Source organism: Rhodnius prolixus, unplaced genomic scaffold (assembly GCF_049639745.1).
Source record: "Rhodnius prolixus isolate KJV_2025 unplaced genomic scaffold, Rpr scaffold_1, whole genome shotgun sequence".
NCBI lineage: Eukaryota > Metazoa > Arthropoda > Insecta > Hemiptera > Reduviidae > Rhodnius > Rhodnius prolixus.
Genome location: NW_027411581.1, coordinates 5,235,646 through 5,254,928, shown reverse-complemented (window position 1 = coordinate 5,254,928; position 19,283 = coordinate 5,235,646). Strand labels below are relative to the sequence as shown.

General features: G+C 34.1%; 2 protein-coding genes and 1 long non-coding RNA gene across 4 annotated transcripts; 2 read left to right on the top strand and 1 right to left on the bottom strand.

Moving 5' to 3' along the window:
- The first annotated feature begins 4,112 nt into the window (after positions 1–4,112).
- Positions 4,113–6,866, top strand: LOC141452887 (solute carrier family 2, facilitated glucose transporter member 1-like). The gene is made up of 2 exons (XM_074125421.1): positions 4,113–4,809; positions 5,706–6,866. Exons 1-2 carry the CDS (start codon positions 4,327–4,329, stop codon positions 6,600–6,602), a joined length of 1,380 nt encoding a protein of 459 aa, XP_073981522.1. The 5' UTR covers positions 4,113–4,326; the 3' UTR covers positions 6,603–6,866.
- Positions 6,867–8,773: 1,907 nt separating this feature from the next.
- Positions 8,774–19,111, bottom strand: LOC141452895 (uncharacterized). 2 transcript variants are annotated; one of them, XR_012457674.1, is made up of 3 exons: positions 18,820–19,111; positions 17,044–17,976; positions 8,774–9,048 (listed from the first exon to the last, which is right to left on the bottom strand). It is a non-coding gene; the product is annotated as an uncharacterized lncRNA (long non-coding RNA). The 2 variants fall into 2 exon arrangements; XR_012457675.1 differs by having other exon boundaries at positions 8,817–9,048; positions 17,044–17,173; positions 18,820–19,104.
- LOC141452885 (solute carrier family 2, facilitated glucose transporter member 1-like) lies at positions 13,080–15,624 on the top strand. Its single transcript, XM_074125406.1, has 2 exons — positions 13,080–13,684; positions 14,583–15,624. Exons 1-2 carry the CDS (start codon positions 13,202–13,204, stop codon positions 15,477–15,479), a joined length of 1,380 nt encoding a protein of 459 aa, XP_073981507.1. The 5' UTR covers positions 13,080–13,201; the 3' UTR covers positions 15,480–15,624.
- Positions 19,112–19,283: the final 172 nt, after the last annotated feature.

The window sequence follows — 19,283 nt, the reverse complement described above, 5'->3', positions numbered from 1 at the left end:
TCACAAATCAACCTAATAAAATAAAAATAATGAATTGACTTTAAAAAAAAAAAAATAAGTAATAATAAAATAAAAAACTAAAACCATCTCATTAAAGTGTAATAAATAAACAGGTGTTAGCCAATGCTAACATAATCATAACGTATATATGTACATTGTTATAAATTGCTGCCTAAAGCTATTTAATATAAATATACACCTATTTAGTATCAGATATATATATATTTAAAATGCAGATATGTATTAGTTTCCACAGGGGGTAGGGGTTGAGTATGTAGTAAGATTTTTTTTTTGTTTCTAAGGCGTTGGTAGGACTGTTTCATTCAAATAGTGGAACGTTCTAAATACAACTTTTAGTTCCGTGTCACCTAGATTTCTAATGTAAAAATTAAAAAGTAATTCTATTTGCAAATAATATTTTAATTTTCATTTATTTACAAATCACTTCTTTCATTATTACTTTCACTTATTATAGTCAATGAAAGTATTGCGATTATGTTAAACTTTCAAAATTGAGTTTTTCACCGTGAAAAGCCGTTTTAAGACGGAAAAATGATCTGCTACTGCCCTTGTTAGGCCTCTGAATTGTCTTTCCCATGTATTCTCGGTTTTTATTCTCCTTCCTCTAATCCCCAACTACCTGAGAAAGGTTCTCAACATCATCCAACCAACTTTCGGCTCGATCTTCCTCTTGATTTCTTTCCCATTATCTTAACCACCATCATCTTTTTAGGCATTCCCTGGTATCTGGCATTCTTTACACGGGGCCAAGTTACCGCAGTCTTCTTTCAGGATGTGTTCAACTTCCTGTTACTGCGGCGGCCCCCCTCCATCTTTCATTTTCATTGAGCCGGGCCTAAAAGCCTCCCCAGCACCTTACGGAATGATGGCGCTAATCATAGTTTTATAAACTATGAGTTTTTTTTTGGCTACCCGCAAGAATGATCTGAAGCTCAAGAGATTATCCATCACCAACTTAGACACCTGCAGCTGCCGGCTGCTATTTTTGCTTTAATTTCAGCTTCCACATCATACTCCTCCAACACTAAAGCTCCTAGGAACTTTAGAAACTCTTGCAGCTTTGTAGATCGTGTCCGTTAATCTCCACTATATTTTCTCTTCTTCCTTCTGTTCTTGAAATATTCCGTTTTATTACCATTTATATCCAAGCCAGTATTTGCGAGTCTTCCAGCTCTTCACATAGGGTGCACATGTCCGTCCCAAACGCCATTAGCTTGCTCGGTCAACATATTGTAGATCGACCCACCCGTGTTGGTTCGGATGGCTTATATTGCTTTTCCGAGGGCTTGATTATATAAGATGACGGATTTCAGATCACCAGTTATACCGAATCTCTCCGATAGGATGTTAACAAAATGATCTATGTGCGTATTTTTAGTAAATATTCCAATAGCAAAAAAAAACGCAGGAAACTGTAACATATTTCGATCTAGCCCACCAGAGAATCAGACTGTAACTTATCGATCCGGAAGTACCATTTAGTTGAATGGGCTCTTTCTTTTTCTAGTTTTTTTTTTTTAAATAGCTCATTTTAAAAATCATTGAACTCATATTGAACAACAAAGTTTATTTGAAACATTTATCGTGGAAAATTCGAACGTCACTTCCGGAAGTAAAAGTTCAATAGCTTCCCCCTTAAAGTATCATTTTAAGCAATTTTTTTTAATATTTAAATTGTAAGAAAAAGTAGTAAATAAAAGTTGTTAGCAAAATTAAAGACAACAGATTCTTAACTTCCTGTTAAGACGATGTAAAAGCTAGATTTGAATTATAAAAACTACATCACTTCCTTCTTTGCTGACGCTTGCATCCGGTTTACTGCAGATTTTTATTTTTAATTATTAATAAAGACTCAATGATTTCAAGGGAATAGAAAGAAAAAAAAAAGAAAAAATATCATTGTTTAAAATAGAAGAATTCTGAGTACATTTAACTGTAGTCCAATATGAGTCAAACTTATTATGGGCTTTTAGTTACTACTTACCAATACGTCACAGGAAGTGTTAAAATCGAGTAGATATCTTATTGGGCGTTTTTACCGGAAATACTCATTTTAAGGGCAAAAATTTCCAGTTTTGTTAAAACTTCACAAAATATTATAATATTATAATGACTTTATAAGTCAGAGAACTGGTGTAAAAGGAAGTCGTTTGAAGATTTCAAAACAGATTTCCTCCATTACTCAAAACACTATAAACAAAACTACTCTCAATATTTAGTCAGAGATTGCGAATCGATAAAAAAAAAAGAAAAATAAGAGAAAGCATAAATCGATTTATGGAGGGAACGATAAACATTGATGCCACATTGCTGTCCTTACTACTCGTAAGTCTTGGTCGTAATCATTAATTCAACAAGATTCATTTATTTATTTTTTATTTTATTTTTTAATTTTATTACACTCATTAAAACGATAACGAACTGTTATAAAATTAAAGAATGGCGCCTGGGAACATAAATACATTGGTTCCCACATATAGGGGGTGGTTAATTTTGAAATATTATTAGTTTAATGAAGAAATAAAACATCCAATAGATATCACTTGTTAAATAATAATTATTGCCGCCCAGCTGGTAAAAATTAATTTTTGCCTTTTATAAAGCACGCATGCGCACTAGCTTCCTTGCTACTATCATGGTGGCTGTTAAAAATAAAGAAAAAGGATTTGATTACAACTATACAAAATAGTGATTTATTTATTTATATAAAGAGGATTTAATCAGTAATAAAAAAAAAAAAAATACTGTTAGCCATAATAACCGCTTTAGACATTACTTTCTCTTAGAGTAAAGAAATGCCTATATTTTCAGGTGGGCTTTACGTCCAACTCAAATTAGGTATCGTGGTCGGAGGCGACTAACAAACATACTTGACTATAAATTTCTCATATGAACCATTAAAGGTATAGACTGGGAATATAGCCTAGTACCGCAATACATCTTAGCTTTGCGGGTCTAGCCTATAACCGCTCGGCTACCGTGGCGCCCAGCAAACATACTTTACTATAAATTTCTCATATTAACCATTAAAGGATATAGACTGGGAATATAGCCTAGTACCGCAATACATCTTAGCTTTGCGGGTCTAGCCTCTAACCGCTCGGCTACCGTGGCGACTAGAAAACATACTTTACTATAAATTTCTCACATTAACCATTAAAGATATAGACTGGGAATATAGCCTAGTACCGCAATACTCTTAGCTTTACGGATCTAGCCTCTAACCGCTCGGCTACCTTGGCGCCTTACTTTCTCTTAGTGTATCTCCTTAACAAAAACTTACATTGGATATGAGGGTTGAAATCAGCAAGTACCTATTATTTCATTCATACTTCATTGATATCATTTGAGCATAACTTTACTGCATTAAATTTTCATTAATATTTTTTAGAATTTATTAGATGTCACAGACCCTTATGCTGGTAAACAATAGGTGGACTCGAAACATGACCTAAAATTTCCTTTTACCTACTTCCCAGAAAATACCCATTCCCAATTTTCTGTTTACACTTACATTAATAGTATAGAAAACAAGACATTAAGCGAGAAAAATCTTTAATTTTTATGTTCTTATTAAGAAAATTTTTCATACTTTTCATGAAATACTTATGGAGGAATAAATAGTAAAAAAATCGTTTTATATCCAGAAGACATGGTTTGTAATGATGTTTAAGATGGTAAAGACTTGGCAAAAGTCTCCATTAAAAAGCTGTTCTAAATGCGACGTCTTCGTATAATTACCATGATCTGGCGTAGGAGTTATCTCAACAGCTTTCCTTTTTGTTTTATTTCTGACCTGCCTCCTTTTTCATCAATTAGATTCTGTTTCGCCGTTTTCTGTGACGCGCTTTAACTTCAACTACGGTATGAACTGAGAGTGATATTGAACCGCTTCGTAGTTATTGAAGGTTATATTTATTTAAATCACAGCAATAGTTATTCTAAATTAATAATTATTCTAACTGAATTAAGATATCGTAATTCTTATATATTTTAAGTTGAACTGATCTCCGCTTTTAAATGTATTTTACATAATAATGATACAAAGATTATACGGGAAATTAAACTTTTCATTTAGTTTAAGAGGCACAGCTTTATTTTGTATTCTCTAAAGTACAGTCAGCTATTTGTATATGCAGCATATGTTGCAGGGTTGCCATGAAGTTATAAAAAATATCATCTGTCCATAATTTGAGATTTATGCAATTTACATTAAATTTATTATATAGCAACTATCGTTTATAGTGAAGTTATATAAAACCATTGCAGTATCATAATTTATTTAAACACTAGCGAAAGATAAAAATGAAATTTGGATTAGCTTGGGCGGTTGCAGCTGGAGCTATTGGTTCTGGATTTCAACATGGCTACAACAGTGGCGTTCTCAATTCGCCACAAGAAGTCATGGAAGATTGGACAGATGAATCATTAGGCAATCCATCAGATTTCGTTGTGACAATTTATTGGTCGACGGTGGTCTCTATATTCTGTGTTGGCGGCATGATCGGTGGTGCAATGACAGGGATCATGTCCGATAGATTCGGACGTAAAGGATCGCTGGTGTTGAACAACTTTCTGGTTGTATTAGCCGCGATCTGTGTGGTGTCAACCAAATATGCCGACAGTGTTTATCTGTTAATTCTTGGACGATTTATTATCGGAATCAACGCTGGACTAAATGCCGGCTTAGGACCGACTTATCTGAATGAAATCGCACCAGTCAGCCAACGAGGAGCGATTGGCACTATGTATCAACTGGTCATCACGATCACCATCCTCATGGCGCAGGTAAACTAGCCAATGCATATGTTATGCTACATATAATTTTGGCTTAATAAGATGTTTATACGTATATACCAGATCGTCTTAACCCAATTATATTGTGTCGTCTAGAGTGTATTAAGAGACAGTTGTTCATTTATGCATTTTGTCACGCCCTCAAATATAATTCGTGACAGGATTACCTGAAGTCAAGATTAGGCACCTAGAGGCGTGGCCTAATGTTGAAGCTAGTATAATTATTTGCTAGCAAACATTTAATCATACGAATAGAATTTTTTTTTTTAATCTAGTTAACTACATACGATATTTAATTGGGAGATAGTAATTGGTTTTCAAAGTAGTGTTTGTTCTAAGGATCCTACGTGTTTGTAAAGTAATCGGAATCGTGGTATTGTGCGGCGTGTGGCTTCTGTCAGCATACAGTAATGAAGCGTTGAAATGACTTCAAGAGCATGCCGGGAGTTTGTTTCCTGTATCTTTAGGCTGTAGTGATGTGTACTCACAAACACATCAATCAAAGCCCTAAAACATTTTTTCCTAGTTTAGGGAATTTGAAACTGGACATGATCACATTTCCTTTCGCTACAAGTAGGACATAGAATGGTTAGAAATCACGTGATTGCTTCTGGGCCTTAAATTATATCTGGACAGTAAATTATATATTGTCTATCTTGTTAAATAAATAGACGTATTAAACAGTTTATTATTGGTATTCGTATACGACACCTGATTCCGCAGTTGCAAATAAAGCCCGCCTGAAAAAATAGGCAATTACTTTACTTATTTCGGGTATAAGGTGAATATGAGTTTTCAGTAAGCATTAGCCGCTACTTTAGTCCATACATAGCTCTCCTCTGAATAGGCGAAAATCGTAACAGTAAGATATTTGATTTATTTTGTAGGTGTTGGGAACCGAAAAAATGCTAGGTACGGATAATCTGTGGCCAATCTTGTTGGCACTGATAGTGGTCCCATCAATGCTACAATTAGTGATGTTCATGTATGCCCCAGAGAGTCCAAGATATTTTCTAATGCGTAAACAAGATGATGCAAAAGCGAAATCAGCCTTGAAAACGTTGACTCCGAAAGATCAACGAGAAAAACGATTCACTGAAGTGAAAAATGACGTAGAAGATGCCAAAAATCAGCCTAAGGTAACCTTGAAGGAAATGTTTAAAACAGCACGACTGCGCAAACCGTTGTACATACTAGCAGCTTTGATGGCTGCCCAACAGTTGTCGGGCATCAACGCGGTCATCTTTTATTCCACAAAAATATTTGAAACTGGCAAACTAAGTACATCGCTGGCTCAGCTTTCAACGGTCAGCCTGGGCATTATAAACGTTTTAGCGACGATCGCATCCATATTCTTGATCGATCGTATGGGTCGAAAACCTTTATTGATATTCGCCTTTGTCGGCATGATCGCCACAACTTGTTTGCTGTGTGTTGGCTTGTATTTTGTGGAGAAAAGTCGATTGATAAGTTACGCCTGTATTGCGGTGGTGTATCTGTATATTATTTCCTTTGCTGTCGGCGCCGGCGCAATACCATGGCTGATCGGACCGGAACTGTTTAACACTGCGGCTCGACCCATGGCTGTCAGCATAGGTGTTTTGGTCAATTGGTTTTTCAATTTCACTGTCGGATTGACATTTCTGCCGATCCAGCTCCTTATTGGACCCGCTACATTCTTAATTTTCATCATCTGCCAAATACTTGCCTTAATCTTCATTCTCGCCAAAGTGCCGGAAACCAAAGGGCGCCCGATTGAAGAAATTACAGCTCTGTTTGAATGAATCCACGGATGGCTATTGTTGTTTACACTTTAAACTAAAAAAACTTACTACGTTCAAAAGAGAAATTTTATGAAATAAATGGCACCAGTCTAAAGGAAGCGATAAATTTTGTTTGAATATTAAAATGTGCACAAATTAAATTTGAAGATTAAAAAAACAAATATTTTTTTTGACATTTCTCAATTAAATGTGAGTAACAATAGTCCTATAAGAGTCAAACTTATTGTGGATTTTTATTGTGGACGTAACAGGAAGTGTTAAAATCGTGCAGATTTTTGATTGTGCGGTTTTTACCGGAAATATATGTTTTTTGAACGCGTAGTAAGTGCCTTAAATGCAAGCCTATAATGGAATCGAGACAAAGTTAAAGCAATCCATTATCGATAAAAAAAATCATTCGATAAAATTTGAAGGTTGCTTCTGGCGGATTGCGGCCGAAACTTTCGCTAAAGCGATGACGAAGCCATTGAAACCACCAAATGGCTAAAATCATTCTTAGTTTCGAAAATGTTGTTACCCCAACATTACTGCCGCTAAGTTGGTAGAAAATAGGCAGGAAGTCATGCGTGCTTAAGTGTACAAGTATAGATTTTTGATAGCCTATACAAGAACGCCATTTTTTCATTAATTCAAGACCACACCTACTGTATTATATATTAAGGATACACTAAATCTATTCCTTCACACTCTGCTATAATTTTAACACAATCTAGATTTCACGGCATCATAGGTGGTAAATGCATCTGTGTACATTTACAGTATATTAAATAACTTTCTTTTTCTTTTTTCATCAAGCGGCATTTTTATGTGAACCCTATTGTTCAGGAAATTTGGTTATTCAAAGATCGATTGAATATTGAATAAAAATAAATTTGGAAGATTTTTAATCAACTAAAGCAACTATTATCTCAAAAGGAACATTCTTTTTTTCTTTTTTTTTTTTAAAAATAATTATTACTTTTTTATTCCAAAGATTTGCAAACAGATTTATTCTTGTTTTAAATAAATGTCATCCCAGGACTTGAAAGCACAAAAGAGAGGCTTTCGACAACTTAAAAGACTCTTAGGCAATAGATCTAAACTGTAGACTAATCTATACCGCTAGTATTAAAACCCATCTGGACGTATGGAATAGAGCTGTGGGTTCAACGATGTACGCCATTCTCCAGAGAATTCAATCAATAAATTCTAAAATACTTCCATCTGTACTATACGCTCCACTTTTACGTCTCCAGCCAAACTATATTTTACTTTCTTTACCTTCTTTACTTACTTGACTTTTCTTTCTTTCTTTACATCCTTCACTTATATTATTTATTTACTTTACTTTAATGTCAAATGATTTTTGACATTTCTCCGTTAAAAGTGAGTAACTGTAGTCCTAAATGAGTTAAACTTACTGTGGATTTTTAGTTACCCTACTAATACGTAGCAGGAAGCATTAAAATCGAGCAGATTTTTGATTGTATGGTTTTACCGGAAATACTTATTTTTTGAACGCCTACTAACTTTACTTTCCTTACTTCTTTTGCTTACTTTACTTTACTTTTTCTTTATTTAATTCAATTTCTTTACTTACTTTACATTCTTTATTTACTTTACTTTCTTTACTTCCTTCACTTTCTTTACTTACTTTACTTTCTTTATTTACTTCAACTTCTTTACTTTACATTCTTTACTTAGTTCATACTTACTTGACTTTTCTTTCTTTACTTACATTATTTACTTACTTTACTTTCTTTACTTTACTGTCGAAAACATTATAAAATCTGTAACCAAATTAATCCCTAACTACACACCATTTTCCCAAGTGCCTATATTGCTCAAATAGGTTAAGAAAAAGAAGATATTTTTTTTAGATGAACATTAATCTTTGTCTAATTATGTAAAATAGAAATTAATATACTATGAAATAGCTATTATTATCAGCGTAAATTATTAATCGTTCAATTAAATAAGCTGCAGGTGTTTGGGTATTTCTTAGGAGTTTTAAACTGGCGTAGAATATTAAATTGAGGCCTGGCTACGCGCCAATATCTAGAAGTGTGTAAATGGTGTGTCACTATGTTTTGAGCTGGCTCGATAAATTTCTCAGAATTTCTTTAATTTTAATAAGTAGCTTAACGTTTATTTCTCAAGTATTTATTTTTACTTTGGCTTAATGCTCGTAAGTATTGCGACTGAGTTAAATGGAATTTTTTGATTAAATCACAAAAATCAGTAAAATGAGGTTCTTTGACTTTTACTTCAAAATTGGGAACATTTAACCTTCTTTATTAATAAGTATAAGTGGGGCTTATATTGGTGCAATGGTTAATTTTGTAAGTGTGAGTTCGAATCCCGCGTGTTGCTAATTTTTATTTGTTAGAAAAAAAATGATTATAGTAAAGTATTTGCTTCCGGCTTCATCCACGACACCAAATTGTAGTTGGACGTCAAGTCTGGCCTGAAAAAGAAAAATACGCGATTACTTTACTTTATAAGATGCGATTACTATGAATCGAAGTATTTTAGATTTTTTTGTTTCAATTCTCTAGAGAGTGGCGTACATCGTTGAACCCCACAGTTCTATTCTATACGCCCAGATGGATTTCCAAAATTGCTGTATAAATTAGTCTTTTTTTTTTGTCTGGAGACAGTTTAGAATTGGATTTAGATTTAGAAGAATATAAACAGATTTTTATTTTTATTTTTTCTAAATTTAGTTCGATTATATTTTGATTGATTGATTTATTAATAGAATTACTTTATCGTTTTATTACTTTTTATTTACATCGTAAATTCTATAAGTCAACAAAATTTATACAAAAAAATCAATAAACTACTTCCTTATTTCTATTTAATTAAAGTAATAATGATAATAAAAACTATTTTTATTACATTGCAATTATTTACTAATAATAACAAGAATATAATAATTATACGTATAATGATTGTAATCATAATAAATCTGATAAATATATATCGATTAAGATGAAAAAATAATTTAAAAGGTGTTCTAAGTAACAAAGGTTATAAGAATGCCATTTTACATTTTTCAAGTAATGGCAGAAGTAACAAAATGATTTACGTCTAAGTAATAAAACAACAAAAGTAATAAAAGAAAAAGAAACACCTGTTAGCTAAACTTCATGCTAACATAGAACGTCAACTTTATTTATTTTTATTTTTTTACGATATCATTAAAGAAATTATTAAAAAGGGCACCACCACTGAAGGTCACTGTCTAAGAGACCAAGTAAAAATTAAGATTACTGGACGATGGAGAAAAATGTGGTTTTGGAGATGGTACATCAAAACGCAAGAAGATTAAGAAGGTTCTTCAAGGGCAAGGACATAAAGTAAGGCCCTCCATAAATCAGTTGAATTCTTATTTCCGGTCAGCGATCGCGAAATCTTAATGAATTCAACTTTGATATTAAGTTTGAACCGTCTAACAAAATAATTACAAACTGAACCCCTTCAACCTAAAAATGGATCAAATATTCCATCTCCCATTTTGTAACTCACCTATTATAAATAAAAAAATAAAATAAACAAAACAAAATAATTGTTAAAAACTAAAAGAAAACTATAAATAAATAATAAATGACATTATAACCTTGTATAACCTCATAACAAAACATAACCTAGAGGAAATTCTTTCTATGTCCCACAAACAAACGAATCTGTGATGAAATTTTAAAAAATAAAAGAAGATAATGATAACTAGGACAAAAAACTATAGTCATGAACAAATAAAACTAAGTAGAAAGAAACTAAGATATAAAAAAAATAGTTATGTCGTGGAATAGTGATTAATTGATGAATGAACCGGAAAAAGCTATGATAGAATGTCCTTTGGTAATGGAAAACTATGTAAAGTAAAGTAATTGCCTGTTTTTTCAGACAGACTTTACATCCAACTACCAAATTTGGTGTCGTGGATGGAGGCGACTAACAAACATACTTTACTATAAATTTCTCATATTAACCATTAAAGGTATAGACCGGGAAATATAGCCTAGTACCGCAATACATCTTAGCTTTGCGGGTCTAGCCTCTAACCGCTCGGCTACCGTGGCGACTAGCAAACATACTTTACTATAAATTTCTCACATTAACCATTAAAGGTATAGACCGGGGAATATAGCCTAGTACCGCAATACATCTTAGCTTTGCGGATCTAGCCTCTAACCGCTCGGCTACCGTGGCGACTAGCAAACATACTTTACTATAAATTTCTCACATTAACCATTAAAGATATAGACTGGGAATATAGCCTAGTACCGCAATACTCTTAGCTTTACGGATCTAGCCTCTAACCGCTCGGCTACCGTGGCGACTAGCAAACATACTTTACTATAAATTTCTCACATTAACCATTAAAGGTATAGACCGGGGAATATAGCCTAGTACCGCAATACATCTTAGCTTTGCGGATCTAGCCTCTAACCGCTCGGCTACCGTGGCGACTAGCAAACATACTTTACTATAAATTTCTCACATTAACCATTAAAGATATAGACTGGGAATATAGCCTAGTACCGCAATACTCTTAGCTTTACGGATCTAGCCTCTAACCGCTCGGCTACTGTGACGACTAGCAAACATACTTTACTATAAATTTATCACATTAACCATTAAAGATATAGACTGGGAATATAGCCTAGTACCGCAATACTCTTAGCTTTACGGATCTAGCCTCTAACCGCTCGGCTACCTTGGCGCCTTACTTTCTCTTAGTGTATCTCCTTAACAAAAACTTACATTGGGTATGAGGGTTGAAATCAGCAAGTACCTATTATTTCATTCATACTTCATTGATATCATTTGAGCATAACTTTACTGCATTAAATTTTCATTAATATTTTTTAGAATTTATTAGATGTCACAGACCCTTATGCTGGTAAACAATAGGTGGACTCGAAACATGACCTAAAATTTCCTTTTACCTACTGCCCAGAAAATACCCATTCCCAATTTTCTGTTTACACTTACATTAATAGTATAGAAAACAAGACATTAAGCGAGAAAAATCTTTAATTTTTATGTTCTTATTAAGAAAATTTTTCATACTTTTCATGAAATACTTATGGAGGAATAAATAGTAAAAAAATCGTTATCCAAGGAATATACCAGTGTTTGGCTCTATGGCAAACGGCCGAAATCCCAAGTCCTGCACAAAGAGAATGACACTCTCTCTCTTTGTTCCTCACTGTCAGGGTTTTATATCCAGAAGACATGGTTTGTAATGATGTTTAAGATGGTAAAGACTTGGCAAAAGTCTCCATTAAAAAGCTGTTCTAAATGCGACGTCTTCGTATAATTACCATGATCTGGCGTAGGAGTTATCGGCTAATCTTTAGAATAGCGCCCCAGAGGCGTGGCCTGTTTATTTTTAGGGGGTGGGAAGTACAGCGCACCTACCGGGGAAAATTAAAACTACCTCCCGCCAATGTGCGGATGGTGCGAATTTCGTAGCGCTTATGTTTAGCGCGCATGCGCAGTACACATACTGCATAGCAACTGCTTTCTGTTTAATGTATTAATAGTTCCCGCGAGTGTTCTGTGTGTGACCGGAGGTGCCGTTTTTTTGTAACTTTATGAGTATGAGCGTTTTAAATTTGCGGGTTGTTTTAAATTAAAGCATGATTGTAGTGTGAGTAAGAATGGAGTTCGACAAGTATACCCTCCTCAGGAAAAGGACTCCACAGAATAAGGTAGTTTCTTTTTTGTTGTTCTGTGTAATTATTGTAATGAATGGTGTGACACAAATTAAAAAATTGAGGGTGATTAGGTAGGTTAGGAGGGGGGTATGGGGGGCAAAGCCCCCCAAAAAGAAAAAATCAGGGGGTGTGGGGGGCGAACCCCCCCAATAAGAAATAAATAAAGAATTCGAAGTTATTCTGATTCGCTGTTACCATATAACCCGCTAGATTTAAGTGTAAATATAAAATAAAGAAATAGTTTTATATTTATATTTGAATATGGCGGGTTCTATAGTAACAGCGAATCAGAATCACTTCGAATTAGGCCACGCCTCTGGGAAGCTATTCTAAAGATTTACCGAGTTATCTCAACAGCTTTCCTTTTTTTTTTATTTCTGACCTGCCTCCTTTTTCATCAATTAGATTCTGTTTCGCCGTTTTCTGTGACGCGCTTTACCTTCAACTACGGTATGAACTAAGAGTAATATTGAACCGCTTCGTAGTTATTGAAGGTTATATTTATTTAAATCACAGCAATAGTTATTCTAAATTAATAATTATTCATACTGAATTAAGATATCGTAATTCTTACATATTTTAAGTTGAACTGATCTCCGCTTTTAAATGTATTTTACATAATAATGATACAAAGATTATACGGGAAATTAAACTTTTCATTTAGTTTAAGAGGCACAGCTTTATTTTGTATTCTCTAAAGTACAGTCAGCTATTTGTATATGCAGCATATGTTGCAGGGTTGCCATGAAGTTATAAAAAATATCATCTGTCCATAATTTGAGATTTATGCAATTTACATTAAATTTATTATATAGCAACTATCGTTTATAGTGAAGTTATATAAAACCATTGCAGTATCATAATTTATTTAAACACTAGCGAAAGATAAAAATGAAATTTGGATTAGCTTGGGCGGTTGCAGCTGGAGCTATTGGTTCTGGATTTCAACATGGCTACAACACTGGCGTTCTCAATTCGCCACAAGAAATCATGGAAGATTGGACAGATGAATCATTAGACAATCCATCAGATTTCGTTGTGACAATGTATTGGTCGACGGTGGTCTCTATATTCTGTGTTGGCGGCATGATCGGTGGTGCAATGACAGGGATCATGTCCGATAGATTTGGACGTAAAGGATCGCTGGTGTTGAACAACTTTCTGGTTGTATTAGCCGCGATCTGTATGGTGTTAGCCAAATATGTCGACAGTGTTTATATGTTGATTCTTGGACGATTTATTATCGGAATCAACGCTGGACTAAATGCCGGCTTAGGACCGACTTATCTGAATGAAATCGCACCAGTCAGCCAACGAGGAGCGATTGGCACTATGTATCAACTGGTCATCACGATCACCATCCTCATGGCGCAGGTAAACTAGCCAATGCATATGTTTTGCTACATATAATTTTGGCTTAATAAGATGTTTATACGTATATACTAGATCGTCTTAACCCAATTATATTGTGTCGTCTAGAGTGTATTAAGAGACAGTTGTTCATTTATGCATTTTGTCACGCCCTCAAATATAATTCGTGACAGGATTACCTGAAGTCAAGATTAGGCACCTAGAGGCGTGGCCTAATGTTGAAGCTAGTATAATTATTTGCTAGCAAACATTTAATCATAAGAAATAGATTTTTTTTTTTTAAATCTAGTTAACTACATACGATATTTAATTGGGAGATAGTAATTGGTTTTCAAAGTAGTGTTTGTTCTAAGGATCCTATGTGTTTGTAAAGTAATCGGAATCTTGGTATTGTGCGGCGTGTGGCTTCTGTCAGCTTACAGTAATGAAGCGTTGAAATGACTTCAAGAGCATGCCGGCATTTTGTTTCCTGTATCTTTAGGCTGTAGTGATGTGTACTCACAAACACATCAATCAAAGCCCTAAAACATTTTTTCCTAGTTTAGGGAATTTGAAACTGGACATGATCACATTTGCTTTCGCTACAAGTAGGACATAGAATGGTTAGAAATCACGTGATTGCTTCTGGGCCTTAAATTATATCTGGACAGTAAATTATATATTGTCTATCTTGTTAAATAAATAGACGTATTAAAAAGTTTATTATTGGTATTCGTATACGACACCTGATTCAGTAGTTGCAGATAAAGCCCGCCTGAAAAAATAGGCAATTACTTTACTTATTTTGGGTATAAGGTGAATATGAGTTTTCAGTAAGCATTAGCCGCTACTTTAGTCCATACATAGCTCTCCTCTGAATAGGCGAAAATCGTAACAGTAAGATATTTGATTTATTTTGTAGGTGTTGGGAACCGAAAAAATGCTAGGTACGGATAAACTGTGGCCAATCTTGTTGGCACTGATAGTGGTCCCAGCAATGCTACAATTAGTGATGTTCATGTATGCCCCAGAGAGTCCAAGATATTTTCTAATGCGTAAACAAGATGATGCAAAAGCGAAATCAGCCTTGAAAACGTTGACTCCGAAAGATCAACGAGAAAAACGATTCACTGAAGTGAAAAATGACGTAAAAGATGCCAAAAATCAGCCTAAGGTGACCTTGAAGGAAATGTTTAAAACAGCACGACTGCGCAAACCGTTGTACATACTAGCAGCTTTGATGGCTGCCCAACAGTTGTCGGGCATCAACGCGGTCATCTTTTATTCCACAAAAATATTTGAAACTGGCAAACTAAGTACATCGCTGGCTCAGCTTTCAACGGTCGGCCTGGGCATTATAAACGTTTTAGCGACGATCGCATCCATATTCTTGATCGATCGTATGGGTCGAAAACCTTTATTGATATTCGCCTTTGTCGGCATGATCGCCACAACTTGTTTGCTGTGTGTTGGCTTGTATTTTGTGGAGAAAAGTCGATTGATAAGTTACGCCTGTATTGCGGTGGTGTATCTGTATATTATTTCCTTTGCTGTCGGCGCCGGCGCAATACCATGGCTGATCGGACCGGAACTGTTTAACACTGCGGCTCGACCCATGGCAGTCAGCATAGGTGTTTTGGTCAATTGGTTTTTCAATTTCACTGTCGGATTGACATTTCTACCGATCCAGCTCCTTATTGGACCCGCTACATTCTTAATTTTCATCATCTGCCAAATACTTGCCTTAATCTTCATTCTGGCCAAAGTGCCGGAAACCAAAAGGCGCCCGATTGAAGAGATTACAGCTCTGTTTGAATGAATCCACGGATGGCTATTGTTGTTTACACTTTAAACTAAAAAAACTTACTACGTTCAAAAGAGAAATTTTATGAAATAAATGGCACCAGTCTAAAGGAAGCGATAAATGTTGTTTGAATATTAAAATGTGCACAAATTAAATTTGAAGATTAAAAAAACAAATATTTCTTTTGACATTTCTCAATTAAAAGTGAGTAACAATAGTCCTATAAGAGTCAAACTTATTGTGGATTTTTATTGTGGACGTAACAGGAAGTGTTAAAATAGTGCAGATTTTTGATTATGCGGTTTTACCGGAAATATATGTTTTTTTGAACGCGTAGTAAGTCCCTTAAATGCAAGCCTATAATGGAATCGAGACAAAGTTAAAGCAATCCATTATCGATAAAAACTGAAGGTTGCTTCTGGCGGATTGCGGCCCGAAACTTTCGCTAAAGCGATGACGAAGCCATTGAAACCACCAAATGGCTAAAATCATTCTTAGTTTCGAAAATGTTGTTACCCCAACATTACTGCCGCTAAGTTGGTAGAAAATAGGCAGGAAGTCATGCGTGCTTAAGTGTACAAGTATAGATTTTTGATAGCCTATATAAGAACGCCATTTTTTCATTAATTCAAGACCACACCTACTGTATTATATATTAAGGATACACTAAATCTATTCCTTCACACTCTGCTATAATTTTAACATAATCTAGATTTCACAGCATCATAGGTGGTAAATGCATCTGTGTACATTTACAGTATATTAAATAACTTTCTTTTTCTTTTTTCATCAAGCGGCATTTTTATGTGAACGCTATTGTTCAGGAAATTTGGTTATTCAAAGATCGATGGAATATTGAATAAAAATAAATTTGTAAGATTTTTAATCAACTAAAGCAACTATTATCTCAAAAGGAACGTTCTTTTTTTTTAAAAAAAAATAATTGTAATTACTTTTTTAATCCAAAGATTTGCAAACAGATTTATTCTTGTTTTAAATAAATGTCATCCCCGGACTTGAAAGTACAAAAGAGAGGCTTTCGACAACTTAAAAGACTCTTAGACAATAGATCTAAACTGTAACCTAGACAACAAAAGACTAATCTATACCGCTATTATTAAAACCCATCTGGACGTATGGAATAGAGCTGTGGGTTCAACGATGTACGCCATTCTCCAGAGAATTCAATCAATAAATTCTAAAATACTTCCATCTGTACTATACGCTCCACTTTTACGTCTCCAGCCAAACTATATTTTACTTTCTTTACCTTCTTTACTTACTTGACTTTTCTTTCTTTCTTTACTTCCTTCACTTATATTATTTACTTACTTTACTTTAATGTCAAATGATTTTTGACATTTCTCCGTTAAAAGTGAGTAACTGTAGTCCTAAATGAGTTAAACTTACCGTGGATTTTTAGTTACCCTACTAATACGTAGCAGGAAGCATTAAAATCGAGCAGATTTTTGATAGTGTGGTTTTACCGGAAATACTTATTTTTTGAACGTCTACTAACTTTACTTTCTTTACTCCCTTTGCTTACTTTTTCTTTATTTAATTCAATTTCTTTACTTACTTTACATTCTTTATTTACTTTACTTTCTTTACTTCCTTCACTTTCTTTATTTACTTCAACTTCTTTACTTACTTTACATTCTTTACTTTCTTTACTTAGTTCATATTTACTTGACTTTTCTATTCACAATCTACAAAAAGAATAAAATGTAATCAGTGAATATGATAAAAGAAGACTTCATGGCTGGATCAGCTTGAGGAGAGAAGTTGCCCAGAAGAGAAGGCAACACTCTCGCTGGAGTTTCTTGCACTACTGAAGCTGGTCACGAGGCCAACAGCGTTTCAATAGTCGTGGAGGACGCTCTGGAATTGTTTTGGAGGCAAGATTTTGAACAAGAGGATTTGTAGAGAATGGAAGAGAGTCAAAGAATTTTCTATATTTAGATTTAGATTCGTCAGTTACGTATGAGATTTTGAGATCGTTATGGAGGTTGTGGAGTTAGAGACATTAAATGGAGAATTCGTAATCTGACGGAGTATTTTGGATTGGAAGGACTGTATTTTTTGTGAATTGGAATGTTTGGTTGAATCCCCAGTTCAAGTCCCTAAGTCCAGATCGGTTTAAGTAAGCTGTTGTATATTAGTCTTTTATATTCCAGTAGTAGTTTTGATTGTCAATTAGTCGGAACAGTAATTTGTTTCGTCGGTTGAGTTCAAGTCTTTTCAGTTTAGTGTGCGGATTCCACGTTAATCTTTTGTCGATGTACATCCCAAGGTAACGAACTAAATAAGCAGTAGGAAGAGAAATTGAGTTTTGAGAAATTGAAATTGAGTGGGGCTTATATTGGTGCAATGGTTAATTTTGTAAGTGTGAGTTCGAATCCCGCGTGTTGCTAATTTTTATTTGTTAGAAAAAAAAAAAAATGATTATAGTAAAGTATTTGCTTCCGCCTTCATCCACGACACCAAATTGTAGTTGGACGTTAAGTCTGGCCTGAAAAAGAAAAATACGCGATTACTTTACTTTATAAGGAGCAGAAGACAGACAACACTTGACTAAAAGGACATTTTTAAGGGTGCCTTGTCCTGCAACCCTTTCTTACATTCAGATCCTAATTAAAATATTAAGTTTGAACTTGCTGGGATTCTTTTCCTTTTTGGAGAGGGGGATTAAGCTAGAGTGATCATCCCATTTTAGGAAAACCACTTTTTCGAGCGTAAAGTCACTGGGCTCGTTTATAAATACCGTGATTATTACTTTTTTACGAAATTTTAAATGTAATGGTTAATTTTTTTAAGCCGCACGTGTGGTTTACTTCTTGAAAATAGTTATGCAGATCAGATTATATTTCTTAGAAATACATGTAGCATTTTTTTTTTAACTATTGTAATTTGAATTTGATTAATCGCTGACATTTTAATTTGTAATTGTAACTTGTTTAATTTAATATGATTAAATAAAATTACGAAAGTAATTTTATAATAATTAGAACCGGACATTTTTAATGCAGGAAGTTATTCTACGAAATGAAACAAAATTAATCTGTGGGTCTTTTGAACTTCTTTAAGTATGAATTAGTTTCGTAAATATTTGTTTTACTCTATTAATTTTTGCACTTTTAAAAGAAAACATACAGTAATCTTGTCGGAAATCGCAATTCTGTTGGCAGTCACTAAAAAAAAATATTTCATCTAAAGTTGATCCTAACTCTTTAATTTGTAACAATTTTTTAACAGAACATTTTATTTCAGTAGGGTTTCAAACGGAAATCACGTAAGTGTTTCGTCACCAATATCATTTTAGTACGATGAAAATATTATAATTGAAGACAATTACCTTTTTTAGTAAAGAAAATAATAAGTTTTACGAAACAATATAGTTTCTTTTGAATTCCAGTAAAGGGTATGAATGTTCTTGTTTCCTGTAAGAATCTCCAGCACGATCTTTTAGCCAACAATTAGAAAATCCTTTAATAAATTAGAACGTGAGAAAATATTCACTTGGTCGAACATAGGGAGGATTGCTAAATAAACTTTACTACACAAACTAAAAGCTAACCTTAACTTACAATGTACATGTATCGATTTACCGCCGTTACATACTTGGCACTGGTGTCTAGATCTAACACATCACATGTAAGGTAACTGTGTAAAAAAAAAAGAAGTAGAAAAGTGAACGGGCATCATTAATTATCTTTCATTCCTTCTATTTCTGATTTAGCTGTGAAGTTACATGACGTACAAGTCATAATCATTATTCATCGAGGAAAGAGAACAAAAAACAAAAGTCTTTCTTTAACT